The sequence below is a fragment of the Scyliorhinus torazame genome, chromosome 2 (assembly GCF_047496885.1).
Source record: "Scyliorhinus torazame isolate Kashiwa2021f chromosome 2, sScyTor2.1, whole genome shotgun sequence".
NCBI classification, from domain to species: Eukaryota; Metazoa; Chordata; class Chondrichthyes; order Carcharhiniformes; family Scyliorhinidae; genus Scyliorhinus; species Scyliorhinus torazame.
In genome coordinates, this window is record NC_092708.1 from 273804668 (window position 1) to 273826575 (window position 21908).

Below are 21908 nucleotides of genomic sequence, written 5' to 3' on the forward strand. Positions count from 1 at the left end.
ACCATGGCGGAGGCGGAAGAAACTCTCCCCACTGTGCGTGCGCGGGAAACTGTCGGCGGCCGCTGACGCTCCCGCGCATGCGCCACATTTCCGCGCCAGCTGGCGGGGCAACAAATGTCATTTCCGCCAGCTGGCGGGGCGGAAATCCCTCCGGCTCCGGCCTAGCCCCTCAATGTTGGGGCTCGGCCCCCAAAGATGCGGAGCATTCCGCACCTTTGGGCCGGCGCGATGCCCGTCTGATTGGCGCCGTTTTTGGCGCCAGTCGGCGGACATCGCGCCGTTGGGAAGTCCGATGATCCTGTGAAAAGTTTTCAGAAGTTAAACGGCAAAAGAAATTTCAACAAGAAAAGAATCAACTCGTACAATTTTTTTCACATTTTCTTCATTTATTAGAAAATGGTACTTTAATAAATAGCTTAATAAAAATGTGTACAAAATGTTCATTTGTTTAGGGAAGAGATTTAATACTATACAGCCAACCAAACAATGAATTATTCTGTTCACCCACTATTGACAATATCGACAATCCCATGTATTTCGAGTAAGGCCTCTGAACTGGCTGAGAAGACTTGCCTTGCTATACAAAGTAATAAAATGTATTCATTAATTATATATACACAACTGGCATGGCTTTATGGCTCAATATGCACTGGAGGTATTAGCCGCCCAACACACAAACTCATTACCTGAAGATTAACCGATTTGCATGTTTGTGACAAAAGACTCAAGCAATGACAGAATATTGAGACACTGGAATGCAATGAAATAATTAAAAATACCAACACAAAGTGCACTCAAGAAACAAGCACATATTTAACCCTAAAGTGGTGAATCACAGTGAAACACTGTTGAGCCCAGCTTGTGAGAGACATTAAACGTAAGATAGAACTTATGTGACATAGTTTCACTTGTGTGTAAACCAAGTTAGATTCTTGTTTACGTGCTACAGACAGTAACTGCTACCAAACCACGTACACACACAAAAAATCATTCACGTTACAAAGTGTTTTAAGCCAGTGTTGAAAACATGCTCAAAGTGTGCATTAAAAACAACCGGGGAAGATGCTCAAAATAAACTTACAGCACAATGAGATAGGGCAAGGGAGTGGGACTGACTGGATTCCTCTGCAGAGATCTAGCATGAAACCTAATAAACCGATAAAGAAATAAAATGCAATGAAAATCACTTCTGAGCTGTAATGAGCACATTACTCTTATGGGCAGCACGGTAGCATTGTGGATAGCCAATTGCTTCACAGCTCCAGGGTCCCAGGTTCAATTCTGGCTTGGGTCACTGTCTGTGCGGAGTCTGCACATCCTCCCCGTGTGTGCGTGGGTTTCCTCCGGGTGCTCCGGTTTCCTCCCACAGTCCAAAGATGTGCAGGTTAGGTGGATTGGCCATGATAAATTGCCCTTAGTGTCCAAAATTGCCCTTAGTGTTGGGTGGGGTTACTGGGATAGGGTGGAGGTGTTGACCTTGGGTAGGGCGCTCGTTCCAGGAGCCGGTGCAGACTCGATGGGCCGAATGGCCTTCTTCTGCACTGTAAATTCTATGAAACTGGAAATTCTATGAAAGGAGCATTTTTTGTTTAGGTTGTGAGTTCTGATCTGGAATCAGATTCAATAAGAAATTGGATCTGTGGATGAAAATGAAAAAAATGTTGGGTTATGGGAACGAACAAGGAAGTACGACTAATTATGTAGCCTTTGCAAAGAGCTGGCATAAGACATGGTGGGCTGAAAATCCTCCTTCTGTGCATGTTTGATTCTGTGATGTTCAAGAAAGAGATAGATAATTATTTTAGATTTTAATGGCATCAAAGGATTTGGAGAGAAAGTGGGAATATGGCATTGAGATCTAGGATCAGCATAATGGCAGAGCGGACTCAAAGGGCCGAATGGCCTCATCTTGCTCATAGTTTCTCTGTTTTGTCGAATTGCAAAATTTAATGAAGGGATCTCCAGTAGAGGATGAAAACTATCAGGTTGATGTAAACTATCAAATTTACAATGTAAAGAAGAATATGCTCTGAAATGTGATGAGACAGCTGAGATTATACCAACATGAAATCTCTCGATGCATTGTTACCTCGCTGTAGATTGTGACTATTCTTGAATTTGGACATTTCTAAATAGCTGCCGCTAAAAGTGCTATTTCCGGCACTAGAACACTAACCGTGCAATGCTTTTACTGAGCATGCACGCTGACATTGGGTCAAGACCGTCATGATTTCACTAGTCTCTGTCGAAAAACACAAGTATTGTCACATGAACACAACTGAAGTTATAATCGGAGCTTGTCTTTCAAACTATCCTGCACCGCGGTATCTTGTTTTGTTCTTAACAGACTTGAGTATTTTTGTAAACCAACACTGATTATTTAGAAATATAAAATTGAATTAAAAAAAATATTAACTTTGTGCTTGCTGTCTTCCCCTCCATCTGGAAAAAAACAATATATAAGCTTTATGGCAGAGCAGATAGCTAACTTGGCAGCTTTTTTTCATTTGATTCATTCATGTTTGTGAAGAATGTCAGCCATGGCTCAGCAGTTGCAATCTTGCCTTTGAGTCAGAAATTCATGATTCAAGCTCTGTTCCTGTGACTTGAGCAGATAAACTAAAATGAGGGGGTGCTACACTGTCAGAGGTGCAGTCTTTCAAATCAGACATTAAACCTAATGCCCTCTCCCAGGTGGATGCAAAACATCCCAGAGCATTATTTGGAGAATCCAGGGGTGGTTTCCTGGCCAGTAATTTTCTCTCAACCAACATCACTGAAACAGATTACCTGGTCATTATAACATTGCTGTTTCTGGGAGCTTGCTGTGCTGTCACATTTCGTACAATGCAACAGTGACTGTACTTCAACAAGTACTTCATTAGCTGTAAAGCGCTTTTGGACATCCTGAGGTTCTGAAGGACACAAGTTCTTTTTTTGATGCTTGACCGTGGGGAAGATTTTCTGTGCGCCCGGTGTATGAAAATGACAAACTGGTTCTTTACCAACAGGTTTATGATGTTGTTACAGTGGGACAGAGAAAACCATTCCTCATTCCAGAATGTACTAATGTGACAATCTGGGAAGTAGAAATCTCAAATACAGGATACCTGACCTTTCCAACTTAAAAAAAAAAATCAATCCAATATGAGAAATTCTGTAACAGATTATTTTTGCACAAGGAACCATAAAAAACGCTTCAAGTACATGGGAGATTAGTGCCACAGAAAAAGAAAACAAAGCTTCTTCTCTAACAACTGAGGAAATGAAGGAAGCAGAAAATAAATAACTAAACAGTCACTCCTCCCCCATCCACCCCCGGTGATTCTGATGCTCCAGCTCATTAAATTTCTCCAGGTGAGCTGAAGGGGTCCCAACCCAGCTTGTCGGACTCAGCAAAGGAAACTGGGTCACAGGAATTGAAGCAAGTGCAGGTCAGGATGGGCGATTGTGCCACAGGGGGTGGGGTCCCCAGAAGGGAAGAGGCCCGGATTACTTGGGTAGGGTGCTCTTTCAAAGAGCTGATGCAGACCCGATGGGCCGAATGGCCTCCTTCTGCACTGTAAATTCTATGATTTCTGTGGATCACTCCTGCCAAGGGCCACAAACATATTTCAACATTCACCTTTGACGGGACTGCTCGGAATAGCTCCATCCAACCAATTTTGATCTAAAACAACGATCGGGTCCTATTTATATTCGCGAACCTTGAATTCCATATTAAGAGTAGCCCATCTCCTAAACCAGGCAGGCACCTCAGACACCCGACAGGCGGCACAGGCGCACTGCTGATATTAATGGGCTGGGAATTAAAGACAACAAAAATCAGGCAACACTTCTTAATTCACAGTTGTTTCTTATCTTTGATCTATGGTAGAAATGCATGTGGGGTCCTGAAAATGTTAACAGAACTCTTTTTTAATAAAGTTTACACACATTTTGAAATTGTTCGCATTTTATGTTTAGTTACATTAAACTGTCAAAATAAACCCTGATAATGCGAATAAGATTAGGCACCAAGTGATTTGGGTCTACACTGTCAGTGATTGTTTGATTAAAATTATAATACATTTTTTTTTTTGCACATACTTTCACCAAGGAACCCATTTGTTCCTGCACATTTTTGCAGTTCGGAGTTTCATCAGCTTAAAATATTTAGTGGCAATTGTAAAAATAGATGAACATTGGATTTTAACTCCAATTCAAGTAAGGTAAAAGTGCCAATTTATTAGAGTTCATGAATTTGCAAGATCCTGTGTTGAATCAAATATGAGAAGTTTAACATGAGAGATTCTTTCAAGTTGAAAGCGGAGAAGTTTTATCTTAGAGTTTCTGTGATAAACTAGATCATGGATAGACAAACTTCAAATCTGAAGTGAAGTTTGTAAAGCTGTACAGAAGCAAACACGGTTTTATTCTAAGGTGACATTATCAGGTAGATAAAATAGATCACCTATCCCTGAATAAGTGCAAGACAATTAAAAAAAATAATAACTCTGAAATTAAATATAATCAGTGGAACAAACTCATCAAATATATATCTTAAAATTAAAATTAAATTGTGTTTTTGCAACAATCCGTATAAAGAAGGATTTTTAGCCTTTGTCAATGACCAACTCCTAATAATTGTACACTCTGTCTTCACAGCACAGGTTTTCTCTGTTTACAAAAGCTCTGTGAACACATTTCAAAATGATTCAAGCACAACTTCATAATAACTGCATATGTATCCAACTCAACCTTCAACACAGAGACAAGTCCCACCAATTTGTGAAAGCTCTTCATTTGTTTGAAAGGAAAGAACCCTGCAAAAAATCAAGGCCAACAAGAAAATAATCAAAACAGTTGTAAAAGATGGTGGACAATAGTGTCAACCAATACATAATTGCAGACTTAGGAATATGCTGAAGGCAGTGAAAAACACTCGGGCTACAATGATCAGGGCTCAATATTGAGTCAGCCAGCGATTGAAAGAAAAAGTTCCCCGCATAATCCGGTCATCTCTTTGCATAACACTTGATGAAGGATTATTGAGGGAGTAAAGCCATCTGATATGTCTGCAAGACTTCAGTGTTAATAAATAATGCTACTGTACAACACCAGTTGTGTAGACATCAGTCGCTTTATATAAATTACTAGATGTTATGACCTCTTTCTAAATAACTGGTATTGTACAATAATATGTGTAGGCACTGTCCAAGTAGCTGTATAGCACTTGCATCTGTAATTTTCTGCACTCAAGGCACACAACCTGTGCCAAGGTTGCTTTTAAATTCAGCCCCATTTCCAGCTTATTCCTCTCATCTTTCAATGTTTCCCTAGTCACCTAAAATACTGTTTACTGCTTCTTCCAAAGTGGAGGTTGCTACTTCAACAAGGCCACTGTCATGATCAGGTTCCATGAAATCCCCGGAGGAAGCCATAGGGGAGAACTGCGGGATGTCGAGTTCTGCTGAATTGGGAGGCTCAGTTACACACTGCTCCTCCTCCGAGGTCTGGAGTCGCTGGAGGTCCAGAATGCTGTTGATTGCACTCTGTAGGTGTTCATTGAGCGTGCTGTCCTGGGGACTGTCGCTGGAGAAACTGGCATTGTCCACCGAGTCAGACTTGCGGCGTTTGGGCTGCGGGAGTGGCAACTCCCAGTGCAGATCCTCTGCTGAGCCGACCTTCATCAGACCCTGCCTGAGTGCGTCTTCCACCTCTGCAAGCTCCTTCATCAGGTTGCTTGTGCTATCATCTGTCTTCCCTCCTGCCAGTCCCTCAGTTTTGACCTGCATCATGCTCTGGAAGCCACTGTCTGCAGTCATGTCATGAGAATTCAAGGACTGAGTTACATCATCAATTCTGCCCGAGCCAAGAGCAGCTTTTCGGTTGACCTCATACTCGATTGACCTATTAAGCTCAGGACTGATCTGCAGGAGGGATGTTTTACTTTGGTCAGGCACCAAACTTTGAGTGCAACTAACAGGACAATTCCTTTCACATTTCCCAAGATTGATAAGAGAGTCCCTTTGTTCCAATGCATTCCTGGTACCTACATGTTCCAGCTGCCGTTTCTCAGCTGGAGGAGGGACTTTGCGATTCAGATCTCCATTACTTTGTCTAAGAGGGGTCGCTGTGACAATGTTGGATTCTCTAGTTCCTGAGCTCTGCAGGACGAGTGGAGCAGAGAGCTGATCTAACGCTGTGTTGTGGACAACCTTGCTATAACCTGCCTCCTGCTTTATCTTCAGCTTGAGTCCGCCTCTGCTACTGGCAATATAAGTTTTCAGAGGCTTGGGTCGACTTGGGAGTGTTTCCATCTCCACATCTCCCATAGGTGATGCTGTCCAGGCGACAGAGGTTGAGCTCCTGGTCTGTTTGATAACCAGCTTGGAGTCAGTGACCGGTGTTGAACTTTGAACTTGTTCTTTGGAAGCCACAAGAGGACAAGAAGTGGTTGGTGGAGTGCTGGTAATTCTAGGTTTGAAAACGGATGAGATATATGCATCTAAAAACAAACCAAACAAAATCCAGAATTCTATGGTTAATGGATATTCAAAGTAAATATATTTAAAACAATACAATATCTTGCATTTACATAGCACCTTTAACAGAGTAAAATACCCTAAATTTCACAGGAGTGTAATTAGACAAAATTTGATGTTAACATTGTACAATATATTAAAAATTAGTTTTTGGGGGGAGTCTTAAAGGCCTTTAAGGGAGGAATTCAGAGCACAAAACCTTGACAACTGAAGATATGGCCACCAATGGTGTCATTTTTGTGCCGATTCTCCGAAGCAGGGAGTTAGTCCGTGTCATTTTCCCGCCTTCTCCCTGTTGCTCTGCATATTCGCCCTTTTAAAATAATGCAATCCCCTCTCGAACACCCGATTTGGACCTGCCTCCACCACACTCTCAGACACAGCATTCTAGAACTTAACCACTTGCTGCATGAAAAAGATTTCCTCATCTCTCCACTGTTTCTTTGGACAATTATCTAGAACCTGTGCCCTTTGTTCTCAATTCTTCCAACAATGGGAATGTTTTATTAACTGTTCCCTCAACCTGTCCTGCCACCTTCAATGATTTATGCACATATGCAAACAAGTCCCTCTGCACCTGCACCCCCTTATGCCATTTATATTGGCACTTCTTGTTGTTCCTATCAAAATGAACCATGTCACACTTCTCTGCATTGATTATATCTGCCAGATGTCTGTTAATTCCAGCAACCAGTCTATGTTCCTTTGGAATTCTACATTATTCACCTCACAGTTCACAATACTTTCAAGTTTTATATCATCGACAAATTTTGAAGTTGTGCTCAGTATATCAAATTCTAGGTCATTAATATATATCAGGAAGAGCAAGGGTCCTAACACCAACTCCTGGGGAATTCCACTATAAATCTTCCTCCAGTCTGAAAAACATCCATTAACCATTACTCTGTCTTTAGTGTACTCAATCAATTTCATATCCATATTGCTACTGTCCCTTTTATTCCATGAGCTATAACTCTGTTCACAAGTCTGCTGCGTAGTCCTTAATCAAATGTCTTTTGACGTACACCTAATCAACAGCTTTATTCTCATTAACCCTCTGTCACCTCATCGATAAACTCCAGTCTTGATCAAATCCGTGCTGGCTTTCCTTAATTAACTCACATTTTACCAAGTGCCTATTAATTTTGTGCCGAATTATTGTTGCGCCAAATTTAAACTGACTGGCCTGTCATTGCTGGTTTTATCTTTACACCCTTGTTTGAATTTTGACGTAATGTCTCCAATTCTTCAGTCCTCTGGCATCACTCCTTAGTCTAAGGAAGACTGGAAAATTATGGCCAGTGCCTCTGCAATTTACACACTCACTTCCCTTAGTATCGTTGGATGCATCGCATCCGGTCCTGCAGCCTTATCAACTTAACAGACAGCCTATCAAATACCGCATCCGCATCAGAAGTGTCTGAACTATATCCTTTTTCACCATGATCTGGGCAGTTTCTTCTTCCTTGGTCAGGTCATGATGCGAAGTATTCATTTAATATCAGAGCCATGCCCCCGATTCCATGCTTAAATCTCTTCATTGGTCCCTATTTGACCCCACTCCTTCATTTACCACTCTTTTACTATTTGTATGCCTATAGACTTTGGCATTCCTTTTTATGTTAGCGGCCAATCTCTTCATACTGGCTGGAAAATATAGGTCACTTTAAGTGATTTATATCGGTAATGTTAAACATTACAAATAAGGTATATATTTAAATGGATTTAATTTAGTGGTTTTGTGTAGGAAAGGGTAAAATTCTAGTTAGATTCATGAATGCTTTTGCATGTATGGAGGTTCTTGTTTCAGTTCGAACTGTTTTTACTGTGCTGTGAAAGTTTATGACAGGAAAAGTAAAAATGAGCTTGGAGGAGGATTGAGATGTTGCTTAGCAACCAGGAGAACTTTTAGGGAGAAGACATTTTGGGGTTTAGTTTTAAATGGAAGTCAGAGTGGAAGGAGCTTTGTAGGGAGCGGGAGAACATCTCTCATATCTTTGCTAGACGAAAAGCCAGACAATGAGTAAGGGGCAAAGAAAGCAAGTGCCAGAAATCTAAAGAACAGCTAGCTAAGGAAAGTAGAGGAACAAAGAGAAGTTTCCAGGACGTCTGATGTTAAAGGAGCAGAGGAACGAGAATAGGGGACTGTTCATTGAAGCCACAGAGAGAGCTAAGAATGAGTTGGCTATTGAGAAGCCAGAAAGATGTCTGAAGGAGTTCTAAGGTTTGTGATATCTTACCACAGCATGTGTTAGTTAAATAATTGTGGAGCAGTTGGTGGCTGAACCTCTGAGTTTGTGTGAAGGCATTCAAGACAAAGGAATCCTGAGAATTGGAAAACTTGCAGGAGGCGGATCCTTGTGAAAGCAGTGAAGGGGCATCCTTGTTTGAAAGGATAGTTGCAAAACCTGGAGGCAGATCCTGGATAAAAACAGCTGAGGAAGGGCATTGTTTTCATAGAATCATAGAATTTACAGTGTAGAAGGATGCTATTCAGCCCATCGAGTCTGCACTGGCCCTTGGAAAGAGCACCCCAGTTAAGCCCATGCCATCCACGTAACCCCACCCAACCTTTTTGGACACTAAGGGCAATTTAGCATGGCCAATCCACATCTTTGGACTGTGGGAGGAAACCGGAGCACCCGGAGGAAACCCACGCAGACACGGGTAGAACGTGCAGACTCCGCACAGTCACCCAAGACGGGAATCGAACCTGGGACCCTGGAGCTGTGAATCAACTGTGCCAACCACTGTGTTACCGTGTTGTCCTTAAAGGAGATTTAAAAGCATGTCTTTTGAGAGTGGAATTTGGAAACAATTATATGACAATCATCAGGGGGGAATTTGAGGAGAAATCCACAGGAGGTCGATTGAGTGACATTAGGCTTTAGAGTCGGTGCTGACTCAATGGGCCGAATGGCCTCCTTCGGCACAGTAGGGATTCTATGATTACGGTGTTCTGAACCAGGGTTCCATTATGGGACCTTCCTGTCCAGTAGTAACACTAACTGGGATCGTAACAATACTCTCTCTTTGCCTCTCTTATCTGCCTTTACATTTCCTCTCTGTACCTTGAACAATTATCCTGGTTCTCATTTGTATTTTTCACCTGACATTTGTCATAGTGATGAGAATTTTTTAAACTGAGGGCTGATCCAACCGGTCCGGGGTGATGGGTGTAAATTAGGGGACAGGATGTAAATTTTTGGATGAGTTCAAGTTTATAGAGGACGTAAGACTAGTCATTTGGAGCATTGGATTTGTCAATTTTAAATGTAACAAAAGTATGGATGAGTAGACCGAACACTTATCCATTACGTAACAATTTCTGAGCTGATGATTTTATTATTAAAATTATTTTCTTGCACAAAATAGTCCCCTCCTATCCTTCCATATAACAGTGTCTCTTTGTTGCCGAACAGTTCCACAGACTGCAAGAACTGTCCAGTATTTCACTCAGGTGGTCCTTGTACGACCCACGCATGAATCCTGACAGTGAGTGCTGAAGGACCATTCGACTGTATGGCATTTTGGCTCATCTTGATACTGTCTTCATTTGAGGTATGTACCCATGAGAAGGAGTCACACCATAGCTATCAGCTGATCAAAGTGGCGATTTACTGGAATGATACTCAGGAAACAAACTTCACAACACACAGCTATGTAGTTTGTACAAATTTCCCCCTTTTTCGCCCCCCCCTCCACGATGAACTACTCTTCAATCACGGCCACGAACATCCACAACCTTGACTCAAAACCCTTCGCTGAACCCCTTAACTTGTATTTGATCTTTTCCAACCGAAGAAAGTCATATAAGTCACCCAGCCAGGCCGCTACCCCCAGTAGCATTGCTGACTGCCACTCCAACAGAATTCTTCGTCGGGCAATCAGCGAGGTGAAGGCCACAGCATCGGCCTTCCTCCCCTTCATCAGCTCCAGCTTTTCCGATATCCCAAATATCGACACCAAAGGGCCCGCCTCCAGTCCTCCCCCAATATCCTTGCTAGCGTTGCAAACACTCCCGCCCAGAATCTCTCCAACTTTTCACAGCCTCAGAACATATGTGTGTGGGCGGCACGGAGGTGCAGTGGTTAGCACTGCTGCCTCACGGTGCCCACAGTCCCAGGTTCAATCCCGGCTCTGGGTCACTGTCCGTGTGGAGTTTCCACTTTCTCCCCGTGTTTGTGTGGGTTTCGCCCCCACAACCCAAAGGTGTGCTGGGTAGAATGATTGGCCACGCTAAATTGCCCCTTAATTGGAAAAAATGATTTGGATATTTTAAATTAAAAAAAAAAGAACATGTGTGCGTGATTCGGTGGTCCCCACCCACACTTCTCACACTCATCTGCCACCCCCTGAAAGAACCCCCTCTTTCCCACGTCATATGTACCCTTGAACTGTATCAAGCTCATCCTTGCGCACGAGGTCGCATTTACCCTTTGTCTGCATACTCCCCAATTTATCTTCCCTCCCAGCTCCCCTTCCCACTTCTCCTTAATCTTCACCCCCCGAGCTTCCTCCCTGTTCTCCCATTCACACCCCACCCCTTCTTTTTGGTTTCATTTTTTTTTGGAAGTAAAAAAAAGTCACAGAAACAGGCATCCTTCATGAACAATATCCAAAAGTTTCTGTGAACTAGCCCCTCGTTTTGTAAAACAGTCTGACAATTGATAGCTACTGTCGACCCATTTAATTTTTGCTATTTTCCTTCTGTCCAACATCTGCTTCAAACCTTTTTTCATTGACACTTTTTGTAGAGTGCACATTTTCCCACAAGGATTTATTGTCAATGTGACATTCAACAGACATATTACCCAAATCCCCTAATCCCAAAATTTCTGTCACTATCTGAGATATATAAAAGGCCATATCCACCGCTCTACAAGACTTAACATCTCAGTAGCCAAAGTGCTTTTGACCACTCTCCTTATTTTCTTTATTTCCCACACAGGAGAGCAACATTTACCATTGTTCCCCAAATGGAAAATTATAAAATCTCCTGCGCTTGAAACCCAATCACGTAAATTTGCATAGGATGCATCACTATAAACTATGAGGTTCAAGTGCCTACGATCTCCTAAAACCGGGAACCTCAAAACACACTCCTGCATTTTTAGTTTGACTAACGCTTTATTTGCTCTTATTATGTCTTCCACTTTGGGATCATTCATTTTTGTACTCAACTCTAAGACATCAAAACTCACGTCTGGTCTAGTCTGTCGATCTAACCAATTCAGTTGCCCAATTAAATTTTGCAGTTGCTTTTTTTCCAACTTTGAAACCATTGCATCTTTTAGTGAACCCCAGCCACGACTAATTGCTATTGGGCTGATGCTTTCCAAATCAGATTGCTGGCGTAATGTTGCCCCTAACCTAGTTTGTCCGATTTCTAGTCCAATATATTTAAATGCAGCGGAAGCCTGACTTCCAACCCTGAATTCTTTCCTCAAACCAGAGATTACAATAGCTTCGAAATCACTAGACCCACCCCACAAAAAATCATCGACATGCATCATAAAGATGCCAGAAAGATTTCCTTTGCAGTGCCAGTAAAACATTGCAGGATCTGCTTTCAACTGGCAACCACCTAACTTTAACAAAACTGACCTTACCGAAAAGTACCAGACTCTGAGACGCATCATTCAATCCATATACACATTGGTTCAACTTCCAGAGTACCCCTTCTGTGTTAGCTGCCTCTTTGGGAGGACAGAGAAAAATATCTCTCTGGAGCTGATGCCCCTGCAAAAAGGCAGCTTTTATATCTGTAGATTTGCATTCTCACACCTTTGTGGCTAATAGAGCCAAGAAGATCTTTAAAATAACCTTTCCTGCCATAGGTGAATCTACCCTCAAATCCTGATCTTCTAAGTTTTCTTCAAATCCCCTGGCCTTTGCCTTATAAGTTCCATCCAGAAGAACCTTTTCCGTGCAAATCCATCTGTGGGATAGAGCTCTTTGTCTCCTATCCGGTACCTACGTGTATACCCCAAATTCATTCCAACTTGCTGTTTGGCAACTTTGATAACTTTCTCATCTAATTTATTGGAAGCCACCAAAATCTCACGTGCATGTGGGCTTCTACTCCTATTAGTATTTGTAGTCTTACTCATGTTCCGAGATCTTGATAAACTACGTCCCCTCTCCCACCTGGTATCTCGTTCTGTACTGCTGCTGCTTGGTCTTTCCCTTCTGCTGTGGGATGTCCTTTCAATAGTTCTTGACCTTTTCCTGCGGACCTGTCCACTATCCGATGTACTATCTGAACTGGCACTGCGTTTCTGTGCCCTCCATTTTTGAACTTTGTGTTCCCAATCCATTGTCTTGACTCCTTCCCCTGATGCTGTACATTCAACCAATGTTTATACTTTCCAGTGGCCTTCCCTGCTCTACTAATAACAGTTGCATCCTTCCATTGACTAGACCCTTCAGGCAAGTATGTCACTTTTGTACCAACTTTTGGCAGTTGTCCTTTTGGAGAAATGGCCTGTTCTAATTCACCAGAAGTGTTGTGTTCCTCGACAGAAACCCTGTCTAAATCAGTTAACTGGTCCTCATAGTTCTGTAACACGGGCATACCAGATGACTCTGGTTCCTCGTCATGTCTGTCTGCTCTGTCTAAATTTGAAAATTTGTAATCTGTAACCATTATCCTTGATGAATGTACCCTAACAGTTTGATTGCCATGTTGCAAAATAATTATTTTGCCATTTATGCCTATGATCTTCCCTGGGCCTTTCCGTTCATTAAAATTGTGTCTCTTATAGTATACTATGTTTCCTTGCTGAAAAACGGCATTTGATGGCTGTATATTATGTCTAAAAGCTCTGCGAATTCTTTCAGAGACTTCTGCTTCCAAAAAAGCTTTTCTACTACTATGTAATGCATTTAAATGCTCAGAAAAGGCAGAGCTAATTGTAGTCCCTTCCCAAGCTGGAGGCTGGTCATCTAAACTGGACGGAATTTTAGGATTGCTACAAAACACTAATTGATAGGGACTGTAGCCCCCAACCATCTGCAATGAATTCTTTGCATGTACCGCCCATGCTAAAGCTGAATTTAGCTTGCAATTTGGTCTATCTGCCAAAATTTTCCAGAGCATGTCATCTATTACCGCATGGTTTCTTTCACACACACCATTACTAAATGGGCTTTCCGCAACCGTATTCATAACTGTGATATTCACGTTTTCACATATATCCCTAAACGCATCATTAGCAAATTCTCCCCCGTTGTCCGTAAGGAATTTTGCCGGTGGGCCCATTCCTGTCCCGATCCATTTTTCCACGATTTGATCCAGAATTACTCTCTTTTCTTTACTTCGTACAATCGTTAATTGACTAAATCTGGTTGCTAAATCTACAAAATAAATATGTCATTGGCTTTATCCCAGATCTTAAGGTCCATGGCCACAATGTCGTTAAAATCTCTGGCCAAAGGTAGGGGGCGGGATTCTACCCTACCCGGCGGGGGGTCCTGGCGGGATAGAGTGCCGTGAACCACTCTGGCGTTGGCCCCCCGACCCAAAGGTGCAGATTCCTCCGCACCTTTAGGGGCCAAGCCCTCACCTTTAGGGGCTAGGCCCGCGCTAGAGTGGTTAGCGTGCCTCCGGCCGGTGGGAAAGGCCTTTGGCGCCACGCCAGCCGGGGCCGAAGGGACTCAACCGGCTGGGGGAAGTCCGCGCATGCGTGCGAGTGTCAGCGGCTGCTGACGTCATCCCCGTGCACGCGCAGGGGGGGGTCACCTCTGGTGGAGGTGGAGGGGAAGGAGTGCCCCAATGGCACAGGCCCACCCGCGGATCGGTGGGCCCCGATCGCGGGCCAGGCCACCGTGGGGCACCCCCCGGGGCCAGATCGCACCGCGCTCCCCCCCAGGACCCCGGAGCCCGCTTGTGCCGCCTGGTCCTGCCGGTAAGGGAGGTAGTTTAATTCACGCCGGTGGGACTGGCATTACAGCAGCGGGACTTCGGCCCATCGCAGGCCGGCGAATCGCCGGGGGGGGGGCACGCCGACCGGCGCGATTCCCGTCCCCGCCGAATCTCCGGTGTCGGAGAATTCGGCGGCCGGCGGGGGCGGGATTCATGCCGCCCCCAGCGATTCTCCGACCCGGGTAACTATCGGTCGTGCTGGTGTCCTTCTGTACTTCCTACAAACTTCACCGCGATCACTAACCTGTTCTATCAGTTTAGTATAGTCTTCATCCCTTATCCCTGCATCCTTTAATAAATTTTTCAGCCTCCGAGGAGACGGATGTGCAAATTGCCGATGCAGTTTTAATACAACAAGCTTTTTATCAGCTAAAGTCCCATTTTCAACTGCCTTTGACACATCCTTAACAACTCTACTTGAAATATTATTTGTCAGTAATGGAATACAATAGTGTCCCGACTGTGTAAATTGTAAGTCCACTGTCTTTCCAAAAACTGTTGCCTTATCCAGTTCCATATCCAGTTTCATGTGTGCTTTCTTCATCGATGGTCTGCTCAGAAGCAAAGGTATCTCACTTGATACAACATCCGTGCTAATGAAATGATTCATTGCGGCAATATTGCAAGGGATCACCACTCATTTCAGCGACTTTAGAGTATTATCATCCCCAAACCTGAAACTTGTGGAACTTCTCAAATTCCTTAACCTTGTTACGATTTTCAGCATTCAAGGAGTCCAGGTAACATTTTAACCAGTCAATTCCACACACAGTAGATGTGCAGCCACTGTCGAATACAGCACAATTGAAGGATTCTGCAACCAACACCCTCATTACAGGCGAAAACTGCTTGTTAATAGGACAATGCTTTCTTTCTGGTCATTATCTTTTTCCTCTTCTGACTCTTCCGTGTCATATGTCGCTTCAAACACTCAATTATAATGTGTTGGACAGTTGAAAGCATAATGGTATTGATAGTCACATTGAAAACATCGATTTATCATACCCCGGGCATTTCTGGGGTTCATCTTCCTATTGTAGGTTCTAACTGGGTTTCTGTCTTCATAATTTCCAGGTCACGATCTCCTTCTGTAGTCTTGGAACCTGTTTGTAGCTGTGCGATTTCGCCATCCTGTTAGTGTATCTTCCATATTCTGCTTTATTGCAGACTGACCTATTTGGATCATCAGAGCCATCGGAATAGAATGTTTCCCCAGAAACTTTCAGCTGATCGAATAAGGTATCCTTATCCGCAAACTGAACTCCTGTCAAAACCAGGGGCCTATCCACGTTGCTCACTCTAGCACAGTCAAGTAATTTAAAGGCCAACACAGACTGTGGAAATTCCAGGTTGTGTTTCTGCAGCCTTTTATATAGTCTGCCAAATTCCATTATATCGTCTTCAATGGAGAAATCCTCTATTTTCCAGAATCTATCAAAATCCGACCATGCTTCATATGCACTTAACAAGTCATCCTTTTTATAAATCTTATCCATGTAATGTAATAGAGTCTCCAGACCTTCTTCTTGGAAGTCTAACTCTTCCAATTCCAGCTCAAAAAACACTTTGCTTCGGATTTTACTGTCATAAGGTAGAGAAAGAGCCAATGCCATACCTTGTTTTCTCTTTCCCAAGGCAGTTACTTTAGTCCACATAACTACTGCACTTCTCCATTGGTCATATGATCCCCTTTCAGAAAATAAGGGGGGGGGGGGTAGTCATAGCCGGCCATCTTTATCCTAGGTTCAGCCATATATCTTCTTTTTTTCTTCTTCTCACTCACTCCTTGGATTGGTCTGGAAAAGTTGTACCTTTTAACCCTTCACATTTGCACAGCAACCATCCTCTGCTACCACTTGTTGGACGTTTAGCTGATGTTGTATAAAGAGTCAAAGGTACTGCTCCTTTTACAAACACCTTTATTTCACTTTAACAGACTCTACACAAAACTATATCTTCGCATCACCTCCCACAAAGGCCACCTGAATCCTCTTTACATATCAATGTCAACTATTGGATACTTAACATAAATGAGACAACTAATTGGAATGTCTCTTAACCCATTACTTAACAGTCCAAAGATGTGCAAGTTAGGTGGATTGGCCATGCTAAATTGCCCTTAGTGTCCAAAAAGGTTAGGAAGGATTATTGGGTTAGAGGTATAGGGTGGAAATGAGGGCTTAAGTGGGTCGGTGCAGACTCGATGGGCCGAATGACCTCCTTTTGCACTGTATGTTCTATGTTTTCTTACTCATCAAAATTGCCAGTCCCCGTGACTTTGAATCAAACCCCGAGTGGAAAACCTGACCCACCCCTTAGCCTAACGTGGTATTTCAGGCAGAGGTGCGTCTCCTGCAGAAAGACCACCTCGGCTTACAAGCATAGACCCAAGATCTTTTGATCAGTCCATTGAGCCCTCGCACTTTCCACGTTATCAGCCTTACCGGGAGCTTACGCCTCCATTCCCCTCTACCATCTGCCATCCTCCCCTTTTGGCTCTACCCCCGTTAATTGCACCCTATACCTGGACCATCCAAGATGGCCCCTTTCTTCGCCCCTGACCATGTTTCTTCTCCAACCTCGCCTCGTCGTGTCACCCTCCGTTCCCTCCCCATAGTAGCACTCGTACCTTCCACTCCTTCAGGCAGGCCCACTATCCGCAGATTCTGCCTTCTCGATCTATTTTCCTGCTCCTCCATCTTTGCTCGCAATGTCTTGCAAAGGTCTCCTAAGAGCCCCACTTCCACTTCCAATGCCACCACCCTCCAAATCTCTCGGATCTGCGCCTCCAAACATTTCTCCACTCTCTCCATCGAGCCCTTCAGGGGTGCCACAGCCCCTTCAATGGCCTTCGAGCGATCCTCCTGCATCTCTTTCTTCTGCTGGCGGAACTCTTCCTTGATGAAGGCCATCAACTGTTCCATCTGGGGCTTTCCAACTTGTCCTAACCCTTCCCCCTCCGCCACCCTTCCACTGGCTGATGCGCCACAGAGGTCTCTTCCAACTCTTTGGCCAGGTCTTTCACCTTCTTCTGCTGGGTTTGGTAACCAACAGACATATCACTCCCGGAGGGAACCTCTCCTCTGACCTTCAGCTATACTTTTCTGTTGAAGTTGCACCCAATTTCATGTAAAAAGAGCTCTTCAAGCAGGAGCTGCCCTGTGTGCAGCCACTCACACCATGGCTGCCACCGGAAGTCCCATAACAGTCCCTTCTTTTGATCATATGAGTATAATCAAACCGGAATAAACCAGTTCAGTTGGGTACTTGAACGTCATATGCATGCGCCAATCTTTTTTTCCTGTGAAGATATCACACTTCAGTTATGATGAGGCAAGAGAAACTTGGATTATTCTCCGTAGAGGACAGGTTAAGGAGAGATTTCATGAAGCTTTAATAGAGGGGTTTTGATGGAGTGGATAGAGAGAAGCTGTTGTCACTGGCATGAAGGTCAGTAACCAAAGGACATAGATTTAAGACAATTTGCAAAATAACTAGAGGGGGATGAAACATTTTTAAGTAGTGAGCTGTTCTGATCTGGAATGTGTTGCCTGAATGAATGATGGAAGCAGATTCAACAGTAACCATCAAAAGGAAATTGGATAAATATTTGTTAAAAAAAGACTGCAGGACGGTGGGGAAAGAGCAGTAGGAACGGGACAAATTAATAACTCTTTCAGAGAGCTGGTACAAATGATGGGGCCAAATGGCCATTTTGTGCTGTATAATTCAGTGACTAACTATTAACAAGGGCATTTGGCCCATCTTAACTTGTCTATCCAGAAAGGCCATGTGGTTCCCCATTGCAATATCTGACCACTCAAGTAACTCATGATGTGCAGGAAGTCCACAATGAAATGATTAAATTCCTCTGTGAAGACCTTCTTGATATCAGTCCTAAATTTGCCTAGTAGTTTAAAAAGTAACTCCTAATTTAGTTTGAAGTAATTTTACCTGATCTCAGTTTGCCACCTTAAATGCCTAAATGGAATCAGTTCTCATCACGCTTTGACAATTTCTCCAGTGATTCTCATCACTCTAACCTCTAAGTCCAGGGACATCTCCCACTCTTTGAATGTATCTGCATAAGGGCCAAGATTGATTTTGACTGGCTGTAATAAAATGGGTGACAGCGAATCAGTGCCCATTTTCCAACCCACGTAATTTTCTTTCCCATTTGACCTCAACTGAAATGAAAATTGAATGGGGTGATTGTGTCAGCTGTGACGCAGTCTGCAGCAATCTCACCTCGAAGTCAAGAGATTGTAGGCTCAAGTCCCACCCCAGAGACTTGAGCAGAAGATCTAGGCTGACACCACAATCCAGTAGTGATGGAGTGCTGCATTGTTGGAGCTGCTGTCTTGTGGATAAGACTTCAGTAGGATGTTAAATACCAGAAACAACTCCTGCCAAATCTGCATTCTCTCAGCACAACTGGCCCTCAGGTGCTGCAGAAAGTTAAAAGTCTAGTCGCCCTGTCTCAATTCCAGTCTCTTGCCAGTTTTAAATTGTACATGGATGTCAACTCCCCTTTCTTCCAAGTTTTCAACTGTTTGTATATTTGAAAAGCCATCTTACCAGGACTGTCTCTGGCCAGTTGCTTTGCTTCCTGGAAAGCCACCTTTTCTTCTTGAATGAACATTCGATCAATCATCACCATCTCAGCTGAGGGTTTTGTCCTCTGACAACATACACAAAACAAAGTAGTGAACACCAGGACTTGGAAACATGGGAGCAGGTAGTAGCTATTCAGCCCCTTTAGCCTGTTTTCTCATTGAATTACACACAGCAATTAGCAACAGTAGTGGGCCATATTACCCGTCAACCCTGCTACACTATTTAATACGATCATGACTGATCCTGGATTTCAACTCCATTTTCCTGCCCGCTCCCCATATTCCTTAATTCCCTGAGAAACCAAAAATGTTTCTATCCCACCTTTAAATATATTTACTGATGGAGCATCCACAACTCTCTGGGGTAAAGATTCACAACTTCTTTAGTGAAGGTTATTCTGAGCTGTACTTCAACTTAGTCCCCTTGGCCAGGATTCTCGGATTAGGGATGCTGATTGGGCGGAGAATCCTGCATCGGCCCAAAAATGGGATTGGAGCTGGGCGGCAGACCAGTCCCCAGTCTCCGGTCCCATCCCGCCGCCATAGCTGGCTTCCCGCCCGCAGCAGGAACATGCAAATTGTTGATATGCACTCATTTGTATGCCATTAACAGGATGGAAGCCCCTCCCCCCCATTATGCTCCGACCCCACAGCGGGAACCTCACTGGGCAGGCTTTGGTGCAAGTATTGACAAGTGCTGTCCTGGCTAAATGGACCCTAAGGTGGGTCAAGGAGTTTAGCCCATTGCTCATCTGCCCCTCTGCCACTGCCAGACTGCAGAGGGAGGGTCCCCCAAGAAACCTGGGGGTTGGGTGGGCTCAGGCTGTGGGTAAGGATGAGTGTCCCGTACCTGGACTGCCCCTTCCAGCCCTGGGCACCCTGCAGATCACTCTTGGCATGGTGATCTCAGGCAGCCCTCTGTTCAAAATCATCATCCTTGTCTGACCTGCTTAAACTCTGAAGTGGCCTTCTCATTCTGAACTGCTCTGCCTGACAGCTGATGAGAAGTTTGGACAATTCAATGAAGAATCAAGCCAGGAACACTTTCCCTTTCAAAGAAAACATAGAAAATAGCTTTCCTCACGTAGAATCCCTACAGGGTCAAAGGAGGCTATTTGACCCATCAAAACTATGCCGACCCTCTGAAAAAGCACCCTACCTAGGCCCACTTCCCCACCCTATACCCATAACCTCATCTAACCTGCACATCTCTGGACACTAAAGGGGCAATTTTATCATGGCCAATCAATCTAACCTGCACATCTTTGAACAGTGGAGGAAATTGGAGCACCCGGAGGAAACCCACGCAGACATGGGGAGAAGATGCAAACCCCAGACAGTCACCTAAGGTTGGAATTGAACCCCGGTCCCTGGCGCAGTGAGGCAGCAGTGCTAACCATTGTGCCATTGCGCTGCCCTCAGCCCTATGCTTTTGAAACTGATGCTTTTTGAAGTGTCAGAGCCTTCCTCGAAAGCCCCAACATTGAACAGCTTTGCTATCCCCTGCGATCCATTGAAATGGTTAGCACTGCTGCCTCACAACGCCAGGGACCTGGCTTCAATTCCGGACTTAGGTGACTGTCTGTGTGGAGTTTGCACTTTCTCCCTGTGTATGCATGGGTTTCCTCCAGTTGCTCCGATTTCCTCCCACAGTCCAAAGTTGTACAAGTTAGGTGGATTGGCCATGATAAAATTGCCCCTTAGTGTCCAAAGATTATGAGAGTTTGTCTGGGAAGGGTGCTCTTTCAGAGGGTTGGTGCAGACCCGAGGGCCTAATGGCCTCCTTCTGCACTGTAGGGATTTGATGAAATGCTGAGCATTCATTCAATTTCACAGTGCAGTACCTTTAACTAGCCTTTCATTGATAGTTGAATGGTTAAATACAGCTGCCAGGACTTGTGTTTATCTTTCCCTTCATGCCTTAATGCATCTGAAGTATCCTCCATTGATCCTGACCATAATGTTTATGAACATTCTTGTTCTGATTGATAGCTGCTGGCCATTTCAACAATGCTAAGTACTTTCTGCAGTCAGAAGAGAGGGAGCGAAAGCACTTGGTACCTTGGTGGCTGAAGGAGGTGCTATGAGAGGGCTGGTGGGGTCACCCTAATGCGTGCCTGGTGTGGGGGGGATGACCCATTATTCCCGTGGTGGGGAGGGGGAGGATACACCTCCTTGATGAAGAGTTGGGGGTGCTCCCCTCGTCAGCGGGAAGGGTCAATGCTTTTTCTTTGGGGGGTGGGGCTTATCTTTGGACACTGGGGTTGGGGCACCCATTCCAAATAGCGGTCAAACACCAGTAAGTGCAGGGAAACCGGCATGTTTAGCGCTATGCATATTCTTGCATAGCAATGGTCTGTGAATTCCACCTGGGCGATGTACCAGCGAGACACGGTCACGATTCTCCACTGACGGGAGCACTTAGTTTCTAGATTGGAGAATCCGCCCCTTACCGCTGCTCCATATCACTTGATACCTTTCCCCAACAAAAAATAGATTAATCTCAGTTTTGAAACTTTTAGCTGGCTCTCTTCCTTTTTGAGTGAGAGTTCAAAATGTTTTCACTGGCCATTGTATGAAGAGGTGCTTCCTGACATCACCACTGATGGCCTAGTTTGAATTTTAAGATTATGCCTTAATCTCTGAGATTTCCTTACCACAGGAAACAGTTTATCTCTAGCTATCAAATCTTTTTACATTTCTAAATGGTGTGGGGGTGGTGTGGTAAATAGTGAGGGTCAAGGCCTTAGATTATAGGATGATATAAATGGGCTGGTTAGATGGGCAGGACTGAGGCAAATGGAATTTAACCATGAAAAGTGGGACGTAATGCATTTT

The 21908-nt window shown here is 44.1% G+C and overlaps 1 protein-coding gene across 6 annotated transcripts in view; it reads right to left on the reverse strand.

Moving 5' to 3' along the window:
• Window positions 1–403: 403 nt before the first annotated feature.
• Window positions 404–21908, reverse strand: part of LOC140398702 (BRD4-interacting chromatin-remodeling complex-associated protein-like) — a 215432-nt gene continuing 193927 nt past the window's right edge. For 5 of the 6 annotated variants that reach the window (XM_072487720.1, XM_072487732.1, XM_072487729.1 and 2 more), the window contains 2 exons: window positions 19033–19135; window positions 404–6490 (listed from right to left, as the gene is read on the reverse strand). In XM_072487720.1, coding sequence (XP_072343821.1) covers window positions 5319–6490; window positions 19033–19135 — 1275 coding nt within the window. In that variant the 3' untranslated portion in view covers window positions 404–5318. The remainder of the gene's footprint in view (window positions 6491–19032; window positions 19136–21908) is intronic. The other variant, XM_072487737.1, reaches the window with a different exon arrangement.